At 44.0% G+C, this 20,919-nt stretch overlaps 1 protein-coding gene across 16 annotated transcripts in view; it reads right to left on the reverse strand.

Moving 5' to 3' along the window:
- The window catches only part of LOC124349357, a 68,116-nt gene that overhangs the window by 11,618 nt on the left and 35,579 nt on the right, over positions 1–20,919 (reverse strand). For 5 of the 16 annotated variants that reach the window (XM_046799846.1, XM_046799859.1, XM_046799847.1 and 2 more), the window contains 42 exons: positions 20,637–20,831; positions 20,399–20,569; positions 19,751–20,335; positions 18,874–19,688; positions 18,574–18,805; positions 18,240–18,509; positions 17,828–18,169; positions 17,416–17,748; positions 17,022–17,351; positions 16,572–16,895; positions 16,131–16,484; positions 15,612–15,941; positions 15,214–15,537; positions 14,778–15,131; positions 13,929–14,258; positions 13,541–13,864; positions 13,122–13,475; positions 12,378–12,707; positions 11,988–12,311; positions 11,544–11,897; positions 10,952–11,281; positions 10,546–10,869; positions 10,107–10,460; positions 9,493–9,822; positions 9,098–9,421; positions 8,662–9,015; positions 7,967–8,296; positions 7,569–7,892; positions 7,140–7,493; positions 6,175–6,504; positions 5,785–6,108; positions 5,365–5,718; positions 4,622–4,951; positions 4,232–4,555; positions 3,788–4,141; positions 3,196–3,525; positions 2,790–3,113; positions 2,351–2,704; positions 1,737–2,066; positions 1,342–1,665; positions 906–1,259; positions 137–466 (listed from right to left, as the gene is read on the reverse strand). In XM_046799846.1, coding sequence (XP_046655802.1) covers positions 137–466; positions 906–1,259; positions 1,342–1,665; positions 1,737–2,066; positions 2,351–2,704; positions 2,790–3,113; positions 3,196–3,525; positions 3,788–4,141; positions 4,232–4,555; positions 4,622–4,951; positions 5,365–5,718; positions 5,785–6,108; positions 6,175–6,504; positions 7,140–7,493; positions 7,569–7,892; positions 7,967–8,296; positions 8,662–9,015; positions 9,098–9,421; positions 9,493–9,822; positions 10,107–10,460; positions 10,546–10,869; positions 10,952–11,281; positions 11,544–11,897; positions 11,988–12,311; positions 12,378–12,707; positions 13,122–13,475; positions 13,541–13,864; positions 13,929–14,258; positions 14,778–15,131; positions 15,214–15,537; positions 15,612–15,941; positions 16,131–16,484; positions 16,572–16,895; positions 17,022–17,351; positions 17,416–17,748; positions 17,828–18,169; positions 18,240–18,509; positions 18,574–18,805; positions 18,874–19,688; positions 19,751–20,335; positions 20,399–20,569; positions 20,637–20,831 — 14,361 coding nt within the window. The remainder of the gene's footprint in view (positions 1–136; positions 467–905; positions 1,260–1,341; positions 1,666–1,736; positions 2,067–2,350; positions 2,705–2,789; positions 3,114–3,195; positions 3,526–3,787; positions 4,142–4,231; positions 4,556–4,621; positions 4,952–5,364; positions 5,719–5,784; positions 6,109–6,174; positions 6,505–7,139; positions 7,494–7,568; positions 7,893–7,966; positions 8,297–8,661; positions 9,016–9,097; positions 9,422–9,492; positions 9,823–10,106; positions 10,461–10,545; positions 10,870–10,951; positions 11,282–11,543; positions 11,898–11,987; positions 12,312–12,377; positions 12,708–13,121; positions 13,476–13,540; positions 13,865–13,928; positions 14,259–14,777; positions 15,132–15,213; positions 15,538–15,611; positions 15,942–16,130; positions 16,485–16,571; positions 16,896–17,021; positions 17,352–17,415; positions 17,749–17,827; positions 18,170–18,239; positions 18,510–18,573; positions 18,806–18,873; positions 19,689–19,750; positions 20,336–20,398; positions 20,570–20,636; positions 20,832–20,919) is intronic. The other 11 variants (XM_046799848.1, XM_046799849.1, XM_046799850.1 and 8 more) reach the window with 11 other exon arrangements.

The raw sequence follows: 20,919 nt of genomic DNA on the forward strand, positions 1-20,919 counted from the left end.
AATTATTGATAAGTTAAATCTACTACCATAACACAACAAACCCAATTAAATCATTCAGATCGTAATTACAAAAGTTAAACAAAATAAAAATACGTAGTTAAAAAATATTTTTTTTTTTGTTAGAAAAGAAACTTACGTTTGGCGGGTAAAGGTCGACAAGATCCATAAGGATCTCCGGTATGGGCTTCTTTACAACTGCAAACAGGAATGTGATTCGCAACTCTACAATCGGCGTTGATTCCGCAAGTTCCCGGGCATGGATCGATACATCGGTTACGGGAACAGCTTTGATCTCGTGGACAATCCGTATTGAGAACACATTCAGGTCGACAAGAGCTGTATGGATCACCGACATAATTAGCCGGGCACACGCAATTTATAGCTCCATTTTGCGATTTGCATTGAGCGTTGGTACCGCAAGGATTTGGATCACAAGGTGTCGGCGGTTGAACAACGTTCGGTTCAACTGGATGGAATACAAATTCATTGTAAAAATAAAATTCGATTGAATTCAAGAAATCGTTTTCAGCAAAGCTGTTGTTCGAGTTAAATAAACTCACTATCGTAAGGATAAATAGTAAACCTATCAAATACAGTTTTTTTTCTTTCGTAAATGCTTCAATATTTTCATATCACGAGCGGGATCTTTTAACCAGAAAAGAGCAGAAAAATTGCTCGGCTCGAAAAGTCATTGACTCCAATCGTCTGTGCCTTTTTGAGTGGGTGGCCATCTCACGGCCACGCGCGACAATAGGAATTTGATCCTCAACAAACACATGATGGTATAATAAATCTAATTTTCAAAATCTTAATAAAACGCAGACTAAATTATTCGGATAAAATCAAAATTATTCCTATTATGAGTCTTCAAAAAATTCAAATATTTTTAAATAACGAAATCTTACCAACAACTGGCATAGGGCGACAGTCTTTAAAACCGTCGCCAGTATAACCCGATGCACAATTGCAGATTGGAGAGTGGTTTATAACCCTACAGTTGGCATTTGTAGCACAAGTGCCTGGGCAAGGATCAACACACTTCTGGTTGATGCAAGCGCTTTGGGATGGGCAGTCTGAGCTGACCAAACATTCCGGTCTACAATTTGGGGCCGAACCAATCATATTCGGAAGACACCCGCACTGGGCTTGTCCTGAAACCACTTGGCATTGTGAACTGGGTCCGCATGGTGATGGCGTGCAAGGATTAGGTGGTATGGGTCGCAAAGTGCCTTCTTCAACTGCAGGGTTGGGTACTGGTGCTACAAATGTTAAATTAATTAGGTTATTCACAATAGTGCAATGCAGTGAGGTTGTTAGACAGTTTAGTGAAATCATGCTTACTAGGTATAATGTGACAACCAGTTAGAGGATCACCAGTCCATCCCGATGGACACACGCAAATCGGGTTGTGGTTAACAACTTGACATTTTGCGTCTCGGCCGCAAGTTCCAGGACAAGGATCTTGGCACTTAAAGTTGAGACAGGCTTGTGAGGGAGCGCATTCAGAGCTAGAAACGCATTCCGGTCTACATTCTGGTGGAATTCCCAAATAGCCTGGCTGACAAGCGCATACTGGGGCGTTGCCGACTGGTCTACATGTACTATGAGGACCACACGGAGGAGGATCGCAAGGTTTTTCGACAACACTTGGTGACGTTGGAGGAACTAAATATAAGTTAGCAAAAAAGATGAATTTTCCTTCTAAAATCTCAAAATGATTTCATTCGAGTTCTTACTCTTCACGGGAATAGGACGGCAAGATCCGTAAGGATCGCCAGTGTGGGCTTCTTTGCAGCTGCAAATGGGAATGTGGTTCGCAACTCTACAATCAGCGTTATCGCCACAAGCTCCCGCACACGGATCAACACAGCGGTTTCGAGAGCAGCTTTTATCACGTGGACAGTCCGTGTTGAGAACACATTCGGGTCTGCATGAACTGAATGGATCACCGACATAGTTTCCTGGACAAGAGCAATCGATTGCCCCGTTTTTCGTCTTGCATTGGGCGTTGGTACCGCAAGGATTTGGGTCGCAAGGAGTTGGTGGTTGGACGATATTTGGTTCGACTGTGTCAAATTTTACAAAATAATAGTTAAAGCTAAGATGTCTTGTAGATATAAATTTTAGCAACAAATAAAGACATAAAATTCTGAAAGTGGAGAGAAAGCCCAACAACAAAAGATTGATTTGCCATGAAAAAACAAATTGCGCCAAGGATTCCTACGAGAATCCGTTTAGCAAAAAAAAAGTGGTAGGACTAGGAAGTCCCAACCATTGTACAAAAGTGAAAACCAAAAAGAAAAGACAGAATTCGCAGAGAATTCGTTGAATGCTCAAAATTCATTCTTACCAACAACTGGAAGTGGCTGGCAATTGCTAAATCCGTCTCCGGAGTAACCAGTTGCGCAACTACAAACGGGTCGGTGGTTAACAACGCGACATTCGCCGTTTGGTGCACATGTTCCAAGGCATGGATCGACACATTTCTGGTTGATGCAAGCCCTGTTTGATGGACACTCTGAACTGAGTACACACTCGGGACGACAATTAGGAGCGGAGCCAATCATTCCGGCCACACATCCGCATTGGGCCTGTCCTGACACAACTTGGCATTGCGAGTTGGGTCCGCAAGGTGTTGGCGTGCAAGGATTAGGTGGAATGGGTCGTAATGTGCCTTCCTCAACAGATGGACTAGGTATGGGTGCTACAAAAGGTAAGGTTAATTCAGGTTAGACACATGCAATTACACAAAGTAGACGAGTTGGAATAGTTAGTGGAATCATGCTTACTCGGAATAATGCGACACCCGGTCATAGGATCGCCTGTCCACCCTGATGGACACACGCAAATCGGGTTGTGATTGACAACTTTGCATTGCGCTTCTCGGCCACAAGTTTCTTTGCAAGGATCTTGGCACTTGAGATTCAGACAAGCTTGCGAAGGAGCACATTCTGAACTTGAAACACATTCCGGTCTACAATCCGGTGGCAAGCCCAAGTAGTTTGGTTGACAAGAGCAGACGGGAGCGTTACCGACTGGCCTGCAGACGCTATTTGGTCCGCAAGGAGATGGTTTGCACGGTTCCTCGACAAGAGAGGGAGCGGTCGGTGGTACTTTTGGCGCAAAAGATAAGAAAGGACGCGTAATTAATATCGGGGAAGTACTAGGGAATCAACATTCAACTCTTTTTCTTACTTATCACAGGAATAGGGCGACAGGATCCATAAGGATCACCAGTGTGCGATTCTTTGCAACTGCAAATGGGAAGGTGGTTAGATACTCTACAGTCGGCGTTAATGCCACATGTTCCCACGCATGGATCCACGCATCGATTTTGAAGGCAGTTCTTATCACGGGGACAGTCTGTGTTCAGAACACATTCTGGCCGACAAGAACTGTAGGGATCGCCTATGTAACTAGCAGGGCACACGCAATTGATGGCTCCATTTTGCGTTTTGCATTGGGCGTTGGTGCCACAAGGGTTTGGATCGCAAGGAGTCGCTGGTTGGACGACATTTGGTTCGACTATTTTTTAAATTACATAAAACGACCAAGGAATTAGTATAAAAATTGAGATAATAGAAGGAAAGGATAGAAATTAAGATCCTTTTTCACTAAACGATTTAACTATAGCGATGTACTAATTTCTAATTGCTACAGACTTCTTCAATATTAGATATTCAAGAATATTAAACTCTTAAACGAGTCAAATTAAAGTACTGAAATTAAATATCTATAACTAAGCCCATCTTTATACCAAAATGTGCAATCATTAACTATTGCTTACCCACTGCTGGGACTGGTCGACAATCTGTAAAACCATTGCCCGTATAACCAACGGCACAGGTGCAAACGGGTGAGTGATTGACAACGCGACAATCAGAATTGCTAGCGCATGTTCCTGAACAAGGATCGATACACCTCTGGTTTATGCAAGCGCTTTGCGATGAGCAGTCTGAGCTGACCAAACATTCCGGTCTACAATTCGGGGCGGAGCCAATCATATTTGGAAGACAGCCGCACTGGGCTTGTCCAGAAACCACTTGACACTGCGAACTGGGTCCGCATGGCGATGGTGTGCACGGATTAGGTGGAATGGGTCGCAATGTGCCTTCTTCCACTACAGGGTTGGGTATCGGAGCTACGAATTGTTTCAAGTTTACAAACGATTAAAGAAAACGTGCCATCATTTCATTCATTGCGAAGTAACGTAAAAGGGTTGTTTTCTTACTCGGTATTATACGGCACCCTGTTAATGGGTCACCAATCCATCCAGCTGGACAAATACAAATGGGATTGTGGTTGACTATTTTGCATTGGGCATCTCTGCCGCAAGTTCCGGGACAAGGATCTTGGCATTTGAAGTTGAGACATGCTTGTGCAGGAGCGCATTCAGAGCTAGATACGCATTCAGGTCTACATTCCGGTGGAATTCCCAAATAGCCTGGCTGGCAAGCGCAGACAGGAGCGTTGCCGACCGGTCTACATGTACTATGAGGACCGCATGGAGGAGGATCGCATGGTTTTTCGATAACACTTGGTGAAGTCGGTGGAACTATACGATACGTCGTAAAATGGATGTTAAGGGCTGCTAAAAATTCTTGTCAACATTGTCTCTTACTTATCACAGGAATTGGACGGCAAGATCCATAAGGATCTCCAGTATGGGCCTCTTTGCAACTGCAAATTGGAATGTGGTTGGCAACTCTACAGTCAGCGTTGGAACCGCATGTTCCCTGACAAGGATCAACGCATCGGTTTTTCACGCAGCTCTTTTCACGAGGACAATCCGTGTTTAAAAGGCATTCAGGTCGACATGAGCCAAACGGATCTCCGATATAATTTGCCGGGCACACGCAATTGATGGCTCCGTTTTGCGATTTGCACTGGGCATTGGTTCCGCATGGGTTGGGATCGCAAGGGCTCGGTGGTTGAACAACATTTGGTTCCACTACATTACAAAATGTCGATTTTATAGCAAAATGGAAAGACAAATTTGAAAAAAAACTTAAAAAGCTTCGTCCAAAATTGCGAAAAAAATCAAATTCCAAGCCACATTTTAAAAAATTGAGAAAATAGCCAGCCCATCCGTCATAGAAAATGAACAAGCAACATTTCAAAAGCCTAGGAGACGATAATTGCAAAGACTGTCAACATTATCAGCTGCAAAAAATCTTTTCCGCTCCCAATAAATAGAAAATAGAAAAAAAAACTTTCGTCCAAGACTGAAGAGAATTTTCGTCAAATAAAAAATAGCGTTAAGTCAAAGCAACTTCGCCAATAACAAAAATATCCCAGTGCTTATCGTAAAAAAGCTGTTTACCAAAAAAATGGAAAAATAGCTTGAAATCGATTTCATCTTACCGACGACGGGGACTGGTCGACAGTCGTTGAAAGCGTTCCCAGTGAAACCTGCTACACAACTGCAAACAGGCGAGTGGTTGACTACGCGACATTCAGAGTTTGAGCCACAGGTTCCTGGACAAGGATCGACGCATTTCTGATTGACACAAGCGCTACTGGCTGGGCAGTCTGAGTTAAGGATACATTCCGGTCGACAGTTCGGTGCCGAGCCGATCATGTTGCTAAGACATCCGCATTCCGCCTGTCCGGACACTGCTTGGCATTGTGAGTTGGGTCCGCAAGGATTTGGTGTGCACGGATTAGGTGGGATGGGTCTTAGTGTTCCTTCTTCTACAACTGGGATAGGTATAGCAGCTAATGGCAATAAATAGAACACAATTTAAAGACGGAACATAAATAACTCCCAATGGATGCTCTTACTTGGAATGATTCGGCATCCAGTTAATGGATCACCGGTCCATCCAGAAGGACAGACACAAACTGGACTATGATTAACAACAAAACATTCGGCATCTCTTCCACAGGTTCCTAAACAGGGATCTCGACATTTGAAGTTGACGCACGCTTGAGAAGCGGGACATTCGGCACTAGATACGCATTCGGGTCTACAGTTTGGTGGTAAACCCAAGTAATTAGGTTGACAGGAGCACACTGGGGCGTTTCCGACTGGTTTGCATATACTGTTTGGTCCGCAAGGAGGAGGATCACAAGGTTTCTCGACAACTGAGGGAGATGTTGGAGGTACTATTCAAAATATTACAAAACTGTTATTCTTGAAATTTCTCAGAAATTCTTTTGTTAGCTTATTACTTATCACAGGTATAGGACGACAGGAGCCGTAAGGGTCTCCCGTGTAGGATTGTTTGCAACTGCAAATAGGAATATGATTTGAAACACTGCAATCAGCATTCAATCCACATGTTCCTGGACAAGGATCGATACAGCGATTGCGAGAACAGCTCTGGTCACGAGGACAGTCTGTGTTGAGAACACATTCTGGTCGACAAGAACTGTAAGGATCGCCAACATAATTTGACGGACAGACGCAATTGATGGCTCCGTTTTGTGATTTGCATTGAGCGTTCGTTCCACATGGGTTATTGTCGCACGGTCTCGGTGGTTGAACGACGTTTGGTTCGACTAGAGCAGAAACCACAAATAAATATTTTGTACAATTTTTTAAAAGGTCTTTAAAAGCTTTATGAACAATGAAGCATTCATTGTTGAAACGGAATTTAAGGGTATGCAAAAAAATTTTAAAAATTTGGGCATTCCCAATGATTCCTGAATGCATTAAAAGTGAGTTTCCAATTGGCTTTGCTATTATTGTACTCCGTATTTCCCAAAGAAAGAACAAAAATACTTGTAATAAAATGCGGAAAAATGAAAAAGCTAGTTCAAAAATTGCTTCAAAACCAGAATGCATTTGTGTTAAAATCACAATGGAAGTTATTGAAAATATAGCCTTCCTGAGGCCGTTTCCATCAGAATTTTCCAAGAATCGAAACGCAAAAAGTTCAGTAGAAAATTGGCAAAGTCAAGAAGATCACGATCAACTTCAGACAGGACTTTCGTTTCCAATTATAATTTGGACTGAGGACTCAAAAGAGTAATGAAAAAAAACAACCAAAAGAAAAAGTTTCATCGATGAGCGAAATTAAATTTGTAGAAAACAAGTGTTTTCCATGGAAATATAGCATCGCGAAAAAGACTTCAAGCAACTCTGAATGTGAAAGCATAAAAAATGCTAAATTCAAATGAGTGTTATTTCTTACCGACTGCTGGAATTGGACGGCAATTACTGAAACCATCGCCAGTATAACCCGTTGCGCAATTGCACACGGGGGAGTGGTTGACGACTCTACAATCAGCGTTGGATGCACAAGTACCGGGGCAAGGATCAATACATTTCTGATTGATGCAGGCCCTATTTGACGGACAGTCTGAGCTGAGTACACATTCTGGCCGACAGTTGGGCACAGAACCAATCATCCCAGACACACATCCACATTGAGCTTGACCAGAAACGACTTGACATTGCGAGTTTTGTCCGCATGGTGATGGCGTGCAAGGGTTGGGTGGTATGGGTCGTAATGTGCCTTCTTCCACGGCAGGGTTTGGTACTGGTGCTACAAGTTTTAAATTGATTAGGTTATTCACAATACAATAACGTGGTTGAAGAGTTTTAGTGAAATCATGCTTACTAGAAATAATGCGACAACCAGTTAGAGGATCACCAGTCCATCCCGAAGGACACACACAAATCGGGTTATGATTAACTACACGGCACTGAGCATCTCGACCACAGGTTTCAGGACAGGGATCTTGACATTTGAAGTTGACACACGCCTGAGACGGTGCGCACTCTGAGCTTGACACACATTCCGGTCTACATTCTGGTGGTACGCCAAAGTAGCCTGACTGACAAGAACAGACCGGAGCATTGCCGACCTCACGGCACTGACTATTTGGACCGCAAGGTGTCGGTACGCAAGGTCTTTCTACTTCACTTGGAGATGTTATGAGCGCTAAATTGTAAAAGTACGAGGAAATTTAAAATAATTATTCTTTTCTTCCAAAATATTTGAATTTCGAGTCTTACGTTTAACGGGAATAGGACGACAAGATCCATAAGGATCTCCGGTGTGAGACTCTTTGCAACTGCAGACAGGGATGTGATTCGTGACCCTACAAACAGCGTTAATACCGCAAGTTCCTTGGCATGGATCGACGCAACGGTTATTCACGCAATTTTTATCTCTTGGACATTCTGTGTTTAGAACGCATTCCGGTCGACAAGAGCTGTTCGGATCGCCGACATAATTTGCTGGGCAGACACAATTGATGGCTCCGTTTCGTGTTTTGCATTGGGCATTGGTGCCACAAGGATTGGGATCGCATGGAGTAGGTGGTTGGACAACATTTGGTTCGACTATTTAAATTAGAAAAATGTTTTTTTTAGGAAGGCTGTAGAACCTCTACAAAAATAATGCAACTAAAAATAACTCAAATAAAGTAGAGCAAGAAAAACTCCATTTTAGTTAAGTATTGGTTAAAATTACAAACGGATTGTCAAAATTAATCTGTGATAAATGTAGCGTGCCTACCAATAATTATAAAAGTGGAATCAAATTAAACAAACAAGTAACTTATTTTAAACAAATAACTAAAACATGTTATAAATTAATTTTCCTAAAAATTTAACGAGGTTTGCCAAGAATAAATTCAACAGTAAAAATAAACTAAAATTATGATTCAAACATGTTCCCAAACAATTCTAACGCAATTGATGCTTACCAACTGCTGGCACAGGGCGACAATCTGTAAAACCGTTGCCCGTATAACCAACGGCACAGGTGCAAACGGGTAAGTGATTGATAACGCGACAATCAGAATTGCTAGCGCATGTTCCTGAACAAGGATCGATACACCTCTGGTTTATGCAAGCGCTTTGCGATGGGCAGTCTGAGCTGACCAAACATTCCGGTCTACAATTTGGGGCCGAACCAATCATATTCGGAAGACACCCGCACTGGGCTTGTCCTGAAACCACTTGGCATTGTGAACTGGGTCCGCATGGTGATGGCGTGCAAGGATTAGGTGGTATGGGTCGCAAAGTGCCTTCTTCAACTACAGGGTTGGGTACTGGTGCTACAAATGTTAAATTAATTAGGTTATTCACAAAAGTGCAATACAGTGAGGTTGTTAGACAGTTTAGTGAAATCATGCTTACTAGGTATAATGTGACAACCAGTTAGAGGATCACCAGTCCATCCCGATGGACACACGCAAATCGGGTTGTGGTTAACAACTTGACATTTTGCGTCTCGGCCGCAAGTTCCAGGACAAGGATCTTGGCACTTAAAGTTGAGACAGGCTTGTGAGGGAGCGCATTCAGAGCTAGAAACGCATTCCGGTCTACATTCTGGTGGAATTCCCAAATAGCCTGGCTGACAAGCGCATACTGGGGCGTTGCCGACTGGTCTACATGTACTATGAGGACCACACGGAGGAGGATCGCAAGGTTTTTCGACAACACTTGGTGACGTTGGAGGAACTAAATATAAGTTAGCAAAAAAGATGAATTTTCCTTCTAAAATCTCAAAATGATTTCATTCGAGTTCTTACTCTTCACGGGAATAGGACGGCAAGATCCGTAAGGATCGCCAGTGTGGGCTTCTTTGCAGCTGCAAATGGGAATGTGGTTCGCAACTCTACAATCAGCGTTATCGCCACAAGCTCCCGCACACGGATCAACACAGCGGTTTCGAGAGCAGCTTTTATCACGTGGACAGTCCGTGTTGAGAACACATTCGGGTCTGCATGAACTGAATGGATCACCGACATAGTTTCCTGGACAAGAGCAATCGATTGCCCCGTTTTTCGTCTTGCATTGGGCGTTGGTACCGCAAGGATTTGGGTCGCAAGGAGTTGGTGGTTGGACGATATTTGGTTCGACTGTGTCAAATTTTACAAAATAATAGTTAAAGCTAAGATGTCTTGTAGATATAAATTTTAGCAACAAATAAAGACATAAAATTCTGAAAGTGGAGAGAAAGCCCAACAACAAAAGATTGATTTGCCATGAAAAAACAAATTGCGCCAAGGATTCCTACGAGAATCCGTTTAGCAAAAAAAAAGTGGTAGGACTAGGAAGTCCCAACCATTGTACAAAAGTGAAAACCAAAAAGAAAAGACAGAATTCGCAGAGAATTCGTTGAATGCTCAAAATTCATTCTTACCAACAACTGGAAGTGGCTGGCAATTGCTAAATCCGTCTCCGGAGTAACCAGTTGCGCAACTACAAACGGGTCGGTGGTTAACAACGCGACATTCGCCGTTTGGTGCACATGTTCCAAGGCATGGATCGACACATTTCTGGTTGATGCAAGCCCTGTTTGATGGACACTCTGAACTGAGTACACACTCGGGACGACAATTAGGAGCGGAGCCAATCATTCCGGCCACACATCCGCATTGGGCCTGTCCTGACACAACTTGGCATTGCGAGTTGGGTCCGCAAGGTGTTGGCGTGCAAGGATTAGGTGGAATGGGTCGTAATGTGCCTTCCTCAACAGATGGACTAGGTATGGGTGCTACAAAAGGTAAGGTTAATTCAGGTTAGACACATGCAATTACACAAAGTAGACGAGTTGGAATAGTTAGTGGAATCATGCTTACTCGGAATAATGCGACACCCGGTCATAGGATCGCCTGTCCACCCTGATGGACACACGCAAATCGGGTTGTGATTGACAACTTTGCATTGCGCTTCTCGGCCACAAGTTTCTTTGCAAGGATCTTGGCACTTGAGATTCAGACAAGCTTGCGAAGGAGCACATTCTGAACTTGAAACACATTCCGGTCTACAATCCGGTGGCAAGCCCAAGTAGTTTGGTTGACAAGAGCAGACGGGAGCGTTACCGACTGGCCTGCAGACGCTATTTGGTCCGCAAGGAGATGGTTTGCACGGTTCCTCGACAAGAGAGGGAGCGGTCGGTGGTACTTTTGGCGCAAAAGATAAGAAAGGACGCGTAATTAATATCGGGGAAGTACTAGGGAATCAACATTCAACTCTTTTTCTTACTTATCACAGGAATAGGGCGACAGGATCCATAAGGATCACCAGTGTGCGATTCTTTGCAACTGCAAATGGGAAGGTGGTTAGATACTCTACAGTCGGCGTTAATGCCACATGTTCCCACGCATGGATCCACGCATCGATTTTGAAGGCAGTTCTTATCACGGGGACAGTCTGTGTTCAGAACACATTCTGGCCGACAAGAACTGTAGGGATCGCCTATGTAACTAGCAGGGCACACGCAATTGATGGCTCCATTTTGCGTTTTGCATTGGGCGTTGGTGCCACAAGGGTTTGGATCGCAAGGAGTCGCTGGTTGGACGACATTTGGTTCGACTATTTTTTAAATTACATAAAACGACCAAGGAATTAGTATAAAAATTGAGATAATAGAAGGAAAGGATAGAAATTGAGATCCTTTTTCACTAAACGATTTAACTATAGCGATGTACTAATTTCTAATTGCTACAGACTTCTTCAATATTAGATATACAAGAATATTAAACTCTTAAACGAGTCAAATTAAAGTACTGAAATTAAATATCTATAACTAAGCCCATCTTTATACCAAAATGTGCAATCATTAACTATTGCTTACCCACTGCTGGGACTGGTCGACAATCTGTAAAACCATTGCCCGTATAACCAACGGCACAGGTGCAAACGGGTGAGTGATTGACAACGCGACAATCAGAATTGCTAGCGCATGTTCCTGAACAAGGATCGATACACCTCTGGTTTATGCAAGCGCTTTGCGATGAGCAGTCTGAGCTGACCAAACATTCCGGTCTACAATTCGGGGCGGAGCCAATCATATTTGGAAGACAGCCGCACTGGGCTTGTCCAGAAACCACTTGACACTGCGAACTGGGTCCGCATGGCGATGGTGTGCACGGATTAGGTGGAATGGGTCGCAATGTGCCTTCTTCCACTACAGGGTTGGGTATCGGAGCTACGAATTGTTTCAAGTTTACAAACGATTAAAGAAAACGTGCCATCATTTCATTCATTGCGAAGTAACGTAAAAGGGTTGTTTTCTTACTCGGTATTATACGGCACCCTGTTAATGGGTCACCAATCCATCCAGCTGGACAAATACAAATGGGATTGTGGTTGACTATTTTGCATTGGGCATCTCTGCCGCAAGTTCCGGGACAAGGATCTTGGCATTTGAAGTTGAGACATGCTTGTGCAGGAGCGCATTCAGAGCTAGATACGCATTCAGGTCTACATTCCGGTGGAATTCCCAAATAGCCTGGCTGGCAAGCGCAGACAGGAGCGTTGCCGACCGGTCTACATGTACTATGAGGACCGCATGGAGGAGGATCGCATGGTTTTTCGATAACACTTGGTGAAGTCGGTGGAACTATACGATACGTCGTAAAATGGATGTTAAGGGCTGCTAAAAATTCTTGTCAACATTGTCTCTTACTTATCACAGGAATTGGACGGCAAGATCCATAAGGATCTCCAGTATGGGCCTCTTTGCAACTGCAAATTGGAATGTGGTTGGCAACTCTACAGTCAGCGTTGGAACCGCATGTTCCCTGACAAGGATCAACGCATCGGTTTTTCACGCAGCTCTTTTCACGAGGACAATCCGTGTTTAAAAGGCATTCAGGTCGACATGAGCCAAACGGATCTCCGATATAATTTGCCGGGCACACGCAATTGATGGCTCCGTTTTGCGATTTGCACTGGGCATTGGTTCCGCATGGGTTGGGATCGCAAGGGCTCGGTGGTTGAACAACATTTGGTTCCACTACATTACAAAATGTCGATTTTATAGCAAAATGGAAAGACAAATTTGAAAAAAAAACTTAAAAAGCTTCGTCCAAAATTGCGAAAAAAATCAAATTCCAAGCCACATTTTAAAAAATTGAGAAAATAGCCAGCCCATCCGTCATAGAAAATGAACAAGCAACATTTCAAAAGCCTAGGAGACGATAATTGCAAAGACTGTCAACATTATCAGCTGCAAAAAATCTTTTCCGCTCCCAATAAATAGAAAAGAGAAAAAAAAACTTTCGTCCAAGACTGAAGAGAATTTTCGTCAAATAAAAAATAGCGTTAAGTCAAAGCAACTTCGCCAATAACAAAAATATCCCAGTGCTTATCGTAAAAAAGCTGTTTGCCAAACAAATGGAAAAATGGCTTGAAATCGATTTCATCTTACCGACGACAGGGACTGGTCGACAGTCGTTGAAAGCGTTTCCAGTGAAACCTGCTACACAACTGCAAACAGGCGAGTGGTTGACTACGCGACATTCAGAGTTTGAGCCACAGGTTCCTGGACAAGGATCGACGCATTTTTGATTGACACAAGCGCTACTGGCTGGGCAGTCTGAGTTAAGGATACATTCCGGTCGACAGTTCGGTGCCGAGCCGATCATGTTGCTAAGACATCCGCATTCCGCCTGTCCGGACACTGCTTGGCATTGTGAGTTGGGTCCGCAAGGATTTGGTGTGCACGGATTAGGTGGGATGGGTCTTAGTGTTCCTTCTTCTACAACTGGGCTTGGTAAAGCAGCTAATGGCAATAAAGAACACAAATTTAAAAACTGAACAAAAATAACCCCTAATGGTTACTCTTACTCGGAATGATTCGGCATCCAGTTAATGGATCTCCAGTCCATCCAGAAGGACAGATGCAAATTGGATTATGATTGACGACTTTGCAATTAGCGTCGCGACCACAAATATCTTTGCAAGGGTCCTGACACTTTAAGTTGACACACGCTTGAGAAGCCGGGCATTCGGCACTGGATACGCACTCAGGTCTACAATTGGGTGGAAGGCCTAGATAGTTGGGCTGGCAAGAGCAGACAGGAGAGTTTCCGACAGGTCTACAAATACTGTTTGGTCCGCAAGGAGGAGGATCGCAAGGTTTCTCGACGACTGACGGAGATGTGGGAGGTACTGTAGAACATTACAGTATAGATTAAGATATGCCGTAAAAATTCTCTAACTTCGTGTTTCTTACTTATCACAGGTATAGGACGACAGGAGCCGTAAGGGTCTCCAGTATGGGAATGTTTGCAACTGCAAACAGGAATGTGATTTGAGACTCTGCATTCAGTATTCAAACCACATGTTCCTGGACAAGGATCTATACAGCGATTGCGAGAACAGCTCTGGTCACGAGGACAGTCTGTGTTGAGAACACATTCTGGTCGACAAGAACTGTAAGGATCACCAACATAGTTTCCTGGACAGGAGCAATCGATTGCCCCATTTCGCGTTTTGCATTGAGCGTTGGTACCGCAAGGATTAGGATCACAAGGTGTTGGCGGCTGGACGACGTTTGGTTCGACTACAACAAAAAACCATAATTGAATTCCCACATACTTAACTCTCATCACCCAACAAGTTGTAAATCCTAAATAAAGAAAGCGTCCCAAACCATCGCTAAAAGCATATCGGCTTCATAAAGTAGCAAATGAAGAAGAAGCGTCCATTTGAAGACGTACAAGAAGCAAATGGAGATCAGTTTTCTCTTTTTTCATAGGGAAACTGTGAAATCGCAAGTGTTTTGTCAAATGAAAATATTGAAAATTGAATTGCACACAAAATGAAAATTTACCCGATAAAAATATCGAGAGAGAAAACATAAATTCACTCTAAGTGTCAGTACCATTTTCTTAGTTATTATACCGCTCTAAATAACACGAAAAAAATCCACGAGATAACTGAAGCTTAAAATAATGTGAAGTCTTTAAAAACCTTAAAGTGAATGTCGCGATAATAATTAAAAATAACTGAAGGCGCAAACAAGCAATTTTACATGCAAAAGCAGAAAGAACGGGAAATTCAAATAAATGCAATTTCTTACCGACTGCTGGAATCGGACGACAATTACTAAAACCATCGCCAGTGTAACCCGTTGCACAATTGCATACGGGGGAGTGGTTGACAACTCTACAATCAGCGTTGGATGCACAAGTACCGGGGCAAGGATCAACGCATTTCTGATTGATGCAGGCCCTATTCGATGCGCAGTCCGAGCTTAGTACACATTCTGGCCGACAGTTGGGCACAGAACCAATCATCCCAGACACACATCCACATTGAGCTTGACCAGAAACGACTTGACATTGCGAGTTTGGTCCGCATGGTGATGGCGTGCAAGGGTTGGGTGGTATGGGTCGTAATGTGCCTTCTTCCACTACAGGGTTTGGTACCGGTGCTACAAATGTTAAATTGATTAGGTTATTCACAAACGTGCAATACAGTGAGGTTGTTAGACAGTTTAGTGGAATCATGCTTACTAGGAATAATGTGACAACCAGTAAGAGGATCACCAGTCCATCCCGAAGGACACACGCAAATCGGGTTGTGATTAACTACACGGCACTGAGCATCTCGACCACAGGTTCCAGGACAGGGATCTTGACATTTGAAGTTGACACACGCCTGAGACGGTGCGCACTCTGAGCTTGACACACATTCCGGTCTACATTCTGGTGGTACACCAAGGTAGCCTGACTGACAAGAACAGACCGGAGCATTGCCGACCTCACGGCATTGACTATTTGGACCGCAAGGTGTTGGTACGCAAGGTCTTTCTACTTCACTTGGAGATGTTATGAGCGCTAGATTTTAAAAGTATTGAACGATTTAAATTAATTGCTCTTTCCTTCAAAAATTTTGGAAGTTTGATTCTTACGTTTCACGGGAATGGGACGGCAAGATCCATAAGGATCTCCGGTGTGAGACTCTTTGCAACTGCATACAGGGATGTGATTTGTTACCCTACAGATAGCGTTAATGCCACAAGTTCCCGGGCATGGATCGACGCAGCGGCTATTCACGCAATTTTTATCTCTTGGACAATCTGTGTTAAGAACGCATTCAGGTCGACAAGAGCTGTACGGATCACCGACATAGTTTGCCGGACAGACGCAATTGATGGCTCCGTTTTGTGATTTGCATTGAGCATTGGTGCCACAAGGATTGGGATCGCAAGGAGTTGGCGGTTGGACGACGTTCGGTTCAACTACATCGTATATAACAATATGTTTAGTTCTAATCTCAAATTATTTCCACATTTTTGTCGTTTCGTTATTTCCTATGCTTTAATGAATATCGACGAAATATAAACTTTTTCTTGACTTAATTTGAGATTTTTTGAATCAAAATAGCTAATACGAAATTCTTCTTAACGATATTGGATTTGTGATCTTACCAACAGCAGGGATTGGTCGACAGTTTCTAAAAGCATCGCCTGTGTACCCAGCTACACAGCTACAGACGGGAGAATGGCTAACCACTCTGCACTCTGCGTTCGGTGCACAAACTCCGGGGCATGGATCAACACATTTCTGATTGATACAAGCTCTATTTGATGTGCAGTCGGAGCTCAGTACACACTCTGGTCGACAGTTGGGTGCAGTTCCGATCATTCCCGACACACAGCCACATTGGGCTTGTCCTGAAACGGCTTGGCATTGTGAATTTGGTCCACATGGTGATGGTGTACACGGGTTTGGTGGTATGGGACGTAACGTGCTTTCCTCCACTACAGGATTAGGTGTTGGTGCTACAAATGTTAACGAGTGTTCATTTTTGTTAAACAATAAATACATGTAAAATAAACTAAATTGTTAATCGTTGTAGTCATGCTTACTAGGGATGATTCGACATCCAGTTAGAGGGTCGCCAGTCCATCCAGACGGACAGATGCAAATTGGACTGTGGTTAACAACTCGGCATTGTGCATCTCGGCCACATGCCCCGGGGCATGGATCTTGACATTTCATGTTGACACAAGCTTTAGACGGGGGGCATTCCGAACTCGAAATACATTCAGGTCGACATTCAGGTGGTACACCGTCAAAGTTTGACTGGCAAGAGCAAACAGGCTCAGACCCGACTGGTCTACATATGCTGTTCGGCCCGCAAGGCGAAGGATCGCAAGGTTTAACGACTGAAGGTTCAGTCGGTGGCACGACTGTGCACATCAATGCAAGGAAAAAAACGGACTCAATATCGATCGTTGATTTTTCTTAGATTCACTATTTGGAGTCAATAGTCGATAATGTTTCCCACCACCAGAAAAATTGGGTTAAGGACTTACCGACAGGAATGGGGCGACAAGATGCGTAAGGGTCACCGGTGAATTTTGGTTGACACGAGCAGACTGGTTGGTGGTTAGCAACTCGGCAATCTGCGTTGAAACCACAAGAGCCGGGGCAGGGATCGACACACTTTTGGCGGACACATGCTCGGTTGCTAGGACAATCACTGTTCACTACACACTCAGGTCGGCAGTTGGGTGCCGTTCCAATCATATTGGCAACACAACCACAGGTAGCTTTGTCGTTAAGGACTTGGCATACGCTGTTTGGTCCACATGGTGTTGGCACACATGGATCGACAACTTGTGGTTGAATGGGCGGTGTCACAACTTGAAAGTAAATATTTAAAAAACATCAGTTTAGTTAATTAAACCAGATTTGATATCGTATTACCTGGTGTTGGGCGACACTCGATAAAAGGATCTCCTGTTTTTCCTCGTGGGCAACTGCAAATCGGGTTGTGGGATACCACACGACATTCAGCTCCCTGGCCGCAGATTCCAGCACAAGGATCCTTACATTTTTGGTTGATGCAAGCCAAAGTGGTTTCACAATCTGAGTTCAGGAGACATTCAGGCCTACAACTGGGTGGCACGCCTTGGTATTCAGTTTGACAGGAGCAAACAGGGCGACAATCCACTTCTCGACAGACACTGTATGGACCACAAGGAGATGGATTGCATGGAGTACACTTTTCAGCGACGGTCGGTTGAGTTGGTCTTGGCACTGCAAAACATTCGTTTTGATTTTATTTTGTATGTGAAAATTTGAAAAAGAATTTGAGATTAAATTTATCGTTCTCTACCTTCAACTGGAATGACCTTGCACGATTCCAGTGGACTACCCGTATAGCCTTGAGGACAATAGCAACTGGCAAAATGGTTAACGACTCGACATTCTGCGTTGTTGCCACATAATCCTGGGCATGGATCGCGGCATTTTTGGTTGACACAAACTTGGGTGGAAGCGCAGTCAGAATTGAGAACGCATTCGGGTTTACATCCCTGGCGGGCGTCACCAAAGTATTCAGGTAGACACTGACATATTGCCAATCCTGACTGATCTCTACAAACGGCATTTGCACCACAAGGTGATGGAACGCAAAGATTTGAAGTCGGAGGTTTCTTGACTGGTTCGGACACAACAGCTACATGATGAAAATATGGAATTAAAATAGAAATTGCCATCATACATTTTGATATAAATTATATGATTACGTTGAATCGGAACGCAGTTTCGGTATGGGTCGCCTGTATAGGATTCCTTGCAAGAACAAACTGGATTGTGACCGACTACTCGACATTGAGTGTTGGCACCGCATACTCCCGGACAAGGATCTTTACACTTTTGGTTGATGCAAGCCAAATTCGATGGGCAATCGCTGTTACGAACACATTCGGGTCGGCAGTTTGGTACAGTACCGATCATACCATCTTGACATCCACATTGGGCTTGGTTTCTTACAACCTGGCATTGGGAATTAGGACCTAAATCACAAACATTAGGATTGCACAATTTTTTCTTAATTTATTTGATTTTTTAATGAATTACCACATGGCGAAGGAATGCAAGGGTTGGGTCGTTCTTCAATGACCGGCTCTTGAGGACGAGCAGGAAAAGGTTGGCAACGAATGAATGGATCGCCTGTAAGGTCGTTTGGACAGTTGCAAATTGGGTTGTGATTGGTGACTCGACAGATAGCGTTCTCCCCACAAACTCCAGGACAAGGATCTCGACATTTTTGGCTTATACAGGCCAATGACTGAGAGCATTCAGCATTCGACTAATATAAGATATGATAATAGCATTTGTTTACTAATAAATATAGATAAATTTAAAAAAAAAACTTACTGAACACTCGGGTCGGCAGCTAGGAGGAACTCCTACGAATCCAGATTGACAAGAGCAGACGGGTTTATTGCTAACTTCTCTGCAGGCGCTGTTTGGACCACATGGTGATGGAACACATGGCCTTTCAGTCACAACAGGTTCTATTGGACGACTTTCGATTGGAATAGGACGGCAAGCTGATGAGGCATCGCCAGTGTAACCAGAGATACAACTACAGACTGGATAATGATTGATAACTCGACACTCTGCGTTCAATCCACAGACGCCTGGACATGGATTAATGCACCGGTTGTTAGCGCAGCTTTGGTCACGCGGGCAGTCTGAGTTTTGAACACATTCTGGTCGACATCCAGTGTAAGGATCTCCTACATAATTAATTGGACATTTGCATGTAGCACTGTTTCCTTGGGATCTGCATTCTGCTCCAACACCACACGGGGTTGGAGTGCAGGGATCTTTCGGTCTTGTGGTGACTATTTCGGGTTGGACAACTACTGGTTCTGTACAACGAACGAAAGGATCGCCTGTCATGCTGCCAGGGCAGGAACAGATGGGATTGTGATCTTTGACGACGCAGTTAGCTCCAATTCCGCATGTGCCTGGGCATGGGTCGACACATTTCTGATTAACACAGGCTTTGTTCTGAGGACAGTCACTGCTGGCCACGCATTCGGGACGGCAAGGTGTGCCAAAGTAACCTGGCAAGCAAGAGCACACTGCTTGATTGTTGACTGGACGACATTCTGCGTAGTTGCCACACGGACTTGGATTGCAAGGCTGAGTAACGACTGGCTCCGAAACAACTGGTTCAACCGCTACAATAACATGAAATTTTGTTAATTAAAGTAATAATTAATCGAAAATAAATGTCATTTACGTCGTGGAGCGCAAGATCTAGTAGGATCGCCTTGATATCCTTGTAGGCAAGAGCATATGGGGTTGTGATTGTTGACTTTGCAGACTGCATTTTGGCCACACACTCCGGGACAGGGATCTCTGCACTTTGCGTTGAAGCAGGCTAAGTTGGGCGGGCAGTCCGAGTTAAGGACGCATTCGGGTTTACAGTTAGGGCAATCTGGTCTTGGTGGTTGTTGTGGATAAGAGATAGGTGGCGCCAAAGTTGGAGTCTCGACGGCCGAAACGACAATCGGATTGCAATTCTGGTACGGGTTTCCGGTATATCCAGGAACGCATGAGCAAACTGGATTGTGTCCTGACACTCGACAAGCTGCGTTTATTCCACAAACTCCTGGGCATGGATCGCGACACTTTTGGTTGATGCACGCCTGTGTCGACTGGCATTCGCTGTTTGTGGTACATTCAGGTCCACACCCACGATTGCTTTGTGGATCTCCATAAAAGCCAGGACGACAAGTACAAATTGGATTTTTGGTCACTCCTACAGAACAATCAGCATTCGGTCCACACGGGCTGGGATTGCATGGTTCTGATACTACTGGAGCTATATACAAAAATTGTTAGACAATTATGTATAACTTAAAATGATCACGCTAAAAATAATTACATGTGCAGCCGGATAGAGGATTGCCAACTGTTCCTGGTGGACATTTGCAGATTGGGCTGTGATCCCTAATTTCGCAAACAGCTCCAACTCCACAACGGCATGGATTAACACACTGTCCGTTAATGCAAGCTTCTTTTGCTGGGCAGTCGTTGTTGCTTCTGCAGCCAGTCACTGTCGAGTCAAAACAAGTTATTTCACAATTTCTCTTATAAACTAATTAAACAGCAAAAAAACCTACATTTATAACACTGCTCGCGAGGGTTTCCTGTATAGCCTTCAAGGCAACTGCAGACGGCATTGTGATTGACTGCCTGGCATGAAGCAAGTTGCCCACAGATGCGCGTCTGGCAAACTGGAATACACTGGGCAGTTGGGCGATCGCAGTAACGATCATAAGGGCAATCGTTGTTGGACTGGCATTCACCGACAACCACTATTAAATTATGTCAGAAATTAAAATAAAAAATTAGTTTTCTAGAATTATTTAGTGGTAGTTAAATGCAGTCAGAAGCCCAACACCA

The sequence above is a fragment of the Daphnia pulicaria genome, chromosome 7 (assembly GCF_021234035.1).
Source record: "Daphnia pulicaria isolate SC F1-1A chromosome 7, SC_F0-13Bv2, whole genome shotgun sequence".
NCBI lineage: Eukaryota > Metazoa > Arthropoda > Branchiopoda > Diplostraca > Daphniidae > Daphnia > Daphnia pulicaria.